This window comes from Panicum virgatum, chromosome 2K (assembly GCF_016808335.1).
Source record: "Panicum virgatum strain AP13 chromosome 2K, P.virgatum_v5, whole genome shotgun sequence".
Taxonomy (NCBI): Eukaryota; Viridiplantae; Streptophyta; class Magnoliopsida; order Poales; family Poaceae; genus Panicum; species Panicum virgatum.
This window is the reverse complement of record NC_053137.1, coordinates 43,223,153-43,231,171: the sequence shown is the minus strand read 5'-3', so window position 1 is coordinate 43,231,171 and position 8,019 is coordinate 43,223,153. Positions and strand designations below refer to the sequence as shown.

General features: G+C 50.6%; 1 protein-coding gene across 3 annotated transcripts; it reads right to left on the bottom strand.

The window, feature by feature from the left end:
• Positions 1 to 4,038: 4,038 nt before the first annotated feature.
• Positions 4,039 to 6,229, bottom strand: LOC120678634. Of its 3 annotated transcripts, none has more exons than XM_039959888.1 (3): positions 5,775 to 6,229; positions 4,434 to 4,669; positions 4,039 to 4,339 (listed from the first exon to the last, which is right to left on the bottom strand). In XM_039959888.1, exons 1-3 carry the CDS (start codon positions 6,167 to 6,169, stop codon positions 4,095 to 4,097), a joined length of 876 nt encoding a protein of 291 aa, XP_039815822.1. In that variant the 5' UTR covers positions 6,170 to 6,229; the 3' UTR covers positions 4,039 to 4,094. The 3 variants fall into 3 exon arrangements, 1 of the variants encoding a protein (XP_039815822.1); XR_005676670.1 differs by having other exon boundaries at positions 4,043 to 4,339; positions 4,770 to 6,229; XR_005676667.1 differs by having other exon boundaries at positions 4,043 to 4,339; positions 5,528 to 6,229.
• Between the last annotated feature and the right edge of the window lie 1,790 nt (positions 6,230 to 8,019).

The window sequence follows — 8,019 nt, the reverse complement described above, 5'->3', positions numbered from 1 at the left end:
CCTTGCTCGCTCTTCACCGTTGCCTCGGTCCATCGGCGCCAAATCTTGCCCAAGCTTCACCGCCTCGCGGTCCCTCGCTTCAAAGCCTTGACTTGCCCTTCTCCATTGCAACCGGTCCATCAAGCCAAGCCTTGTCTTGATCTTCTCCACTTTGGTCACATAACTCCATGTCATGTCTCATATGCAATGAGCTCCTCGATCACACTATATGAGCATAGCATCAACCCTTAGCCATTTCTCCTCCATGGCACATGTTGCTCATACTAGTGTCTTTGTGTGGACTAATCTCCTGTGTATCTCAACATAAACACTTATTAGTCCACCTAAGTTGTCACTCAATTACCAAAACCAAACAAGGGCTTTCAACGTTGAGGAGAGAGGAAGCTAGGGTTTGGATGGATCCGATGGTTGTGATTGCTTGCACGGATCTCAAACATCGGAAGATGGGGAAGAAAAAATCTTCCGGAAGATATATAGGATGCACGGGTCAAATCTAGCCAGTGGCGGCTCAGGGAGGCTGGCGGCGCTTGGATGTGCTTGGTGGGCCTCATCGATGGGCTCAGCAGGCTCCATTGACGCGCTCGTTGGATTTTTTTTGTTTTTTTATTTTATTAATCGAGTCGGGCATTCAAAACGCCTCGAAAATGGTCTGATTAATCGTGACTTTGGATCGGAGGCGTTTTGGATGCCGGTTAAAATTATTGTAGTAGTGGTATGACAACACGCATGCTCAATTATCCTTTTACTATACCGCTACAAGATGTTTATCGCAGTCTCGTATGGCTCAGCTTCCTTTCCCACTCAAAATTCCTTGTGCGATACAATAAAAAGAAAAAAAATGTAAGAAGGGAGAAGCGCTCGTGGTAACAAACTAACAAACGGGCGCAGAAAATTAAGCCCAGATCATGCAGGTCTGAAGCCATTCAGATACTGAACAAAATCTAAAAAAAAGAAAATAAAAAAAAATCAGAGACTGAACACATTATTGGATTTCGCGGCACGGCGGCTGGGAGCGAGACGAAAGCGGCGGGAAGGTAAAAGCTTCCCCCCCCCTCCCCCTCTTTTCCTGGGGTTTTTACATTTTTACTGTTATAACGGATGTCGCTCATCAAATTATCACTCTTAAAATGACACCTACAACTATACCAGTGGAGAGAAATTTGAGTTACAATTTTACCACATTTGCTGATGTGGCACGCCACGCCAGCCCAACACAGTGGCACCCTGTCAGCTGGCTCAGATGAAATGTCTTTCCTGCCCCTGGTTTGCCCCTCTCTCCCCCTCTCCGACAGTTGGGTCCTGCAGCTCATCTCACCCCCATGTGGGCCCCACATGTAAGTTCTATCTCCTACCTCCGGCACCTGAAGACCGAGGTCCAAGGGCCACCTGAAGCCCGGACCGGCTAGCTCCGCCAGGCGCGCCTGCCCCCGCCGCCTCAGTCGGCGGCGGCGGCGCGGGTCTCGCGGGGCTCGCCAACCAGATTCGCCAAAATGCCAATCCAAAGCGATCTAATTGCCGATCCAAAACCATGTGGCAAGGACGGATGACGACAGTGGCATTTGGCGGATAGTTGCCAATCCAAAACCATCCATCCGAAATGGGCCCGCCCGCCCCAGCCGAGCACGCGAGCTCGTCACCTCCCGCCGCGCCCGCGCTCGAGCGTGCAGCACGGCCACCGTCTCCTCCCGCACCTCGGGCTCCACTCTAAGCCACCGCATGCTCGTGAGGCCCGCTGGCCACCGCAATCGCGTGCTCGTGAGGCCGCGGCTCGAGCGGAGCCCGCCAGGTCGCCGCGCGCTCGCGTGGCCGCACGCCGTCGCGTGCTCGCGAGGCCGTGGCCGGTGGCTTGAGCAGAGCTCGGGGTGTATACAAATGAAGAGAAACTTTCAATTAGGATGCTAGTTAGGTCGATCCGGCAAGGAACTTGCGATTCGACTACCAGCAAGCTTGATTTGTTGGCTGATTTTATCTCTGTGTGCTAGTTTGATGGATTTGAGAGGAAGATTTTGATTAATTCTTTTTTGTGTTTGATGTTCACTCGTCAGCTGGGTTGCGGCTCCGCTCGAGCGGCCGTCCTTGGCGGCGGCCGCTCCCGAACGGGCTCCCCACGAGGCTGCACGGCTGCTCCCTATGAGGCCGCGGGGAGCGGAGAGGAGAGGGACGGGAGGAGCTCAGCGACTAAGCCGGTGCTAGAGGTAGAAGACAAATCTGATAAGTGGGGTCCACCTGACAGTGAGAGCATCTGCGGGGCCCAGCTGTCGGAGAGTAGAGGGAGGTCACGGGTAGGGAGGACATTTCACACCACCAAGCTGACTGGGCGCCAGCGTGTCTTGTCTGTGTGGCATGTCACATACGCAAAAGTGGTAAAATTGTAAGTTAAATTTTTCTCTGCTGGTATAGTTGTAGGTGTCATTCTAAAGATGATAATCTGATGCAATTCACCGTAATGGTAAAAATATAAAAACCCTCTTTTCCCCTCCATTGCAATCGACTCGTTTCTCCTTCCGCCGCCGCGGCAGATATGCCACATTTCCTTCTCCATCTCCCCTGATTCCGAGCCGCCGCCGCCGCCGCCGCCGCCGCCGCCGCACGGAGTCCTGGTCTACTCGCCCGTCATTCAATCGCTCCATCCCTCTCGTGTCGTGGAGGGTGGAGCTGTAGAAATCGGTATGCACTTTCTCCCGTTCTTGGTGTTCCTTTTGGCAGTTAGTACACGAGTGCTTGTTTTTCTCCACAGATTTTGATTTCGGTCAGTTCGTTTGGTCGTCTCTTTCGGAAGGGGTCGTGTAGATGGAGGTGGATGATTTAGTTCTTTTTTTTGTAGGTATGGATCGACAGTGCGATAGTCCCAATCACAACGGCCGCAGAGAAGAAGACGAGGAAATGGTATCTCGGTCTCGCTATGCTAGTACTGCGTTGCGTTCTCGTTAGTATACTACTCCCTCCTTCCCCGTTTATAAGGCATGGTGGAACATGACACGGTCTTCTAAATAACACTTTGACCATTTATTTATTATATATTATATCACTTTTGATTATAAACTTATAATCATTGTAAAATATATTTGATTATGAATCCAATCATATGAAATTTGCATTATAAAAATAAAAATTTAATAGTCAAATTATTGGTCAAAGATGACAAGGTTTGAATCTTAATATACGTGTATGCCTTATAAACAGGGAAGGAGGGAGTATCTTCTTGTCCTACTCAAGATACATGCCCTTTTCCATGGACTAAATGGAGATAACTTGGTCAGCAGCAACGTCCAGGAAAGTTTACTAGAGAGCAAATGTATGATTAAAGAGGATAACTCAGAATCTGATGCAACTATAGCTACCATATACAAAAACAGCAAGAGAAGTTGACCACAGTACCTTATTGATTTCACAATTGGACAACCTAAGTTCTTCACAGATAAGTTTGCTGTCCTCGTTTGCAGGCTTCACTTCACCACTTGTGCCCATTAATAGTCCTTCACAAGCATCACGTCCTACAGCTATTACTTTTTGAGATGATTTCAGATTTTCATTGGAAATTAATTGTCGATAAGCCTTCTCAGATGATGATTTATTTTGAAAACGTCTTCTGGACAAGTGTGAGAGAATCTCTTTGCCACACTGATGACATGTTAAATCCAAATTTGGTGTACTATTCAATTACCGTGCTCACTTATTCATATATCAAAAGGTTGTTCAGTTAAATTCTGAAACAGAAGTTTTCTTAGTTGCATTAGGATTCAGGACAGTGTTCAGATAGCGGCATTACCTTGCTCAAGTTGATCCACATCTAACTACTATGTGTCTATGCCTTTTCAGTTGACCTGTTACTGGAAATCTATTTAGTTAACCTCTTGTGTTGTATATGGGAATGGGAACTGCTACTTGCACAATGTAGGGTAATCAATTTGTCCAATCAAGCTCTGCAGCCTTCCCATCTAAAGAAAACTCAAGTTATGCATGCTTCTAGAAAAAAAAGGAATATCTTCAAGCCGTGCTCTTTTAATGCGAACTAATTTTGTAAAATAGAAATGGTTCTGCATAAAAAGGTATCATTTCAGTTCCTTTGTGACATGAATAGTTCTGCATAAAATTCATAAGGATATAGCAGCATAATCACCATCAAACAAAGCAAGCGAGACAACAGTGGAGGACACATATTGCATATGATTCGCACTGGTATCATAAAATGTCATCCCAGGTTGGACTAGATGGCCAAATGGTTTCTCTTCAAAAGGAGTTTTTGAAACAACTCGTTCAGGAAGCATGTCAAACTGTGCTACCCGAGCAGCGCATCGTTTTTTCTCAGCATCAACCAGCCGACTGTGAATCTCATCATCTAAGTAATGAACATGATCCACCACAATCAGTGTTTTAATAAACAATATGTGCAAGGAAAGGAAGAACCAACAAGTTCAAAATCTGTAACTCACGTTTTAGCATTTGTTTTGCCAGTCTCATAATGCATTTCTCATTATCACTCAAGAGTTTTGGTTTTATCGATGTCCCAGAGCCTTTCAGGTCATCGCTCGAGCTTTTTGGGCCATTGCTACAACTTGAAGTCAGAGACGACTCAAGCTTTTTGAAACTTCTGCTAATAGCTCTCTGCTCCCTACTCAAGCCTCTAGTGCAATCGATCCCCCCACTTTTTTTCAGGGTTTTTGGAGTCCTGAAGCAGAAAGTAAATGCAAACGTAAGTAGAGCAGCTCATTGTTGAAAGGTTTGATATAATGCCCCAGCATGAATAAGAAAACAGAAACGGAAAGTACCTTGTTAACTTCTATTTTCTCAGGATGAGTGACAATACATCAATATTAAATATTATCTAACAGTATGCATTTTGATGGGGATTCAGCGTAAAATTGACCTGACTCTGCATATAAATGTAAAAGGCTCGGAAGCAACAAGTGTTGTATAGCAAATCAGAAAGTGGTGAAAATATCAGCAAGCAGTTCTTACTTCCAAGCAGCTGGTTAGAATCAGCACAGAGCGCACAACATAAAAGGTCGGAAAACAGCAAGAATCCAATTAAACCAAATATATGCGGTAAAAAGATGGATCAATGAAGATAAATGAGCATGCCCAAACAGAACTACTGAACCTATCGGACTAACCTTTCACGATACTGTTGTCTTGTCTACCATACATTTATTAAAACAAAAGGGTAATGACAACGGTCGATAAAGAATTCGTAAACAACACACTGATGATGGTAAGAAACTGCCACATACATGATGAGAAAGAAGAGAAGTCAGAATGAAAGACATAAAAAGGCCCTGATTTGTCTATAGGTGTTGGCTTAGAATGAAAGACATAAAAAGGCCCTGATTTGTCTATAGATGTTGGCTTAGGAGTTATTTTAAGATTGAAATAGAGTTAACTAGCTTAGATGCTATCATTAAGGAGGGGTACAATGGATAATTTCGGGCTGAACTTAACCCACTGCAGTTAGACGTATAGTAGAAACTCGAATCGAACTGCTCCGTGAGCAATACCATTAACAGCAAGCAAGCGAGTAGGCACTTACATCGTGCAACTTGTCCCTACTGATTCCGCGCGCCGAGCAAGATAAGTGGCGCGTTTTAGATGAGGAGGGATGCACCAAAGGTTGATCTGTGAAGAGTTCCGGCGAGATGAAGCAGGCGGGTGGGGGATGGTTTTGGGAATCTAGGGATGAAGGGGAATCTCGGGCTCGGTGTGGCTCGGATTTGGGGAAACCAACACGGTGTGGATGCTTTATAAGATCGTATTCGGTTCAGGAGCGCCGTCCCGACCTGTGTTTGCTTCGCGAGCGTAGGAACGGAGCCATCCCCTCCAACTCCAGGCGAATATGTGCTTCATATCCGGGACGACTCGATCCCGCAAAATCGAGCGGACCGAGCCGTCCATGTTCGATGGCATCTGGCGCCGTGATGAGCAGGCATCTCGGGCGCGCTCGGCTCCGGCACGAGCTCCGGCGGGGGCATCGACGATAGCGAGCGGTGGACGGGGTGCAGCGGCACAAGCCGGCGATGCTTGGGGCGGCGGCGCGAACTCCGCACAGGGGAGGGCTGCAGCGCGCGAGCAAGTGGGCGGAGCGGCGGCCCGAGTTCCGCCTCCGTGCGGAGGCTCGCTCAGCAGCGGGGACGCGAGCGCAGCACAGGGTCGAGCGGCGGCGCGAGCTCCGCATGGGACGGGCGGCGGCAGCGCACGCCGGTGGGGCGCGGGGGCTGGCTGCAGCAGCGCGAGCTTGCGGGGGGGGGGGGGGGGGGGGGGTGGCGCAGGGTATGGCCGTGTTTGGTTTATTTCGTGGAATTACTGTAGCACGTTTTGACCGCTAATTTCGAGTATCAAATGAAGTCTAATTACGAAACCATCTCCGCAACCCCCCGTGTAAATCGCGAGACGAATTTAATGAGGCCTTTGACCGCGCGATTAGAGGATGGTTACTGTAGCATCACTGTAGCAAATCATCAAGTAATTACCACCATTAGATTCATCTCAAAAAGTTACACCCATCTCTGAAAAGGTTTTGCAAATAAACTTCATTTAGTACTCCATGTGGTCATTCGTCTTTTTGTGTAATCTTGATTTGACTCATTACCAAACGCGGCCCGAAGGCCACGTCCTCTTGTTTTTGGCACTACAAAATTAGCACAGGAGCAGTTTTACCATTTTGGTCCTCGTGGACGCCAACGCTGCTGTCCGCACCCGACCCGAGCCTTTTGTCCAGCCCGCAGGCCCAACTCCAGCCCAATCCAATCTCATTCCTAACCTCCGCGGGGGCCCTGTCGTCTCGGCGCCGTGACCCCGCCGCGCTCGCCTCGGATGACGCCATCACGGCGCTCCCGGACCTCAGGGGCCCAGCGCCGGCGAAGAGTAGAATCGCCGCGGCCGCGGCCGCCGCGGTGCTGCCGACGAGCCCAGCATGGCGCGCGCCGACGGCTGCGGGTGGACGGCGGCGGAGAACCCCATCCGCGCCGACCTGAAGTCGCAGAGCTTGGCGGCCATGGACACGTCCAGGAGCACGTTCGAGGCCTTGACGTCGCCGTGCACCACCTGCGGCTCGCACCGGTCGTGCAAGTACTCGAGCGCCCGCGCCACCTGCAGCGCCACCGACACCAGCCGCACTCGCCTCGGACGACGCCATCGCGGCACTCCCGGCCCTCGCGGGCTCCGCGGCGGCACTCGAGCTCTTCCGCTGCTCGCCGCCCGCCCGGACCTCCCGCCCGGACCTCGGGGGCCCAGCGCTGGCGAAGAGCAGAATCACTGCGCCCGCGCCCGCCGTGATGCTGCCGACGAGCGTCCACGTCGGCCGTTGCTGCGGAGCGGGTTCAGGGGAGGAGAGGCGAGCGTGGACGGCGGCGCCCATAAAGCCATGGCCGCGCGCGATGGTGGCCGCGTTCGCGCAGGCCGGGTGTAACACCTCAGTTGTTAATCACCTAGAATTAAGCTAATCATGGCCATTAGTTAAACTTACACGACCAAAACCATTAGCTAAGCATTTTTCTGTCCGACTGGACCAAAACCGATTTGGAAACCAGTGCCACCAGTTTTTCCGCGGGTTAGGGGCAGAGCACGCATCTCTGCGTGCCACGCGTCGCCGTCGGCGAGCTGCGCCGAGGATGCACCACGTCGCCTTATCCCCTTTGGGCGTCGTAACTCTCTCTCCTCCATTCTCCTCCTCCTCCCGTGCCCTAGCTCAAGGTTGAGCCGCCCCATCGCCGTTCGGTCGTCTCCGGTCACCGTGCGTCGATTCCTCCCACCCAAACCTACCTCACCTCGTCCTCCACCCATCCCCGAGCTCATTTGAGCCGTTCCACGGCCGAAACCACTTCCTCACTAACGTGGCCGCTTGAAGATTTGCCTCACGCGTCGATCTCCATTCTCCGGCCTTTGCCGTGCAAACTAAGCATGGGGTAAGCATCACAGCATTCCCCTCAACCTTCCCAAGCCCTCCCCTCTTCCGTTCTGGGCGCACCAGTTTGGTAAATCCAGTGCCACCGGTTTTAGCCTGACCGGTGCCGAAACCAGTGCCAC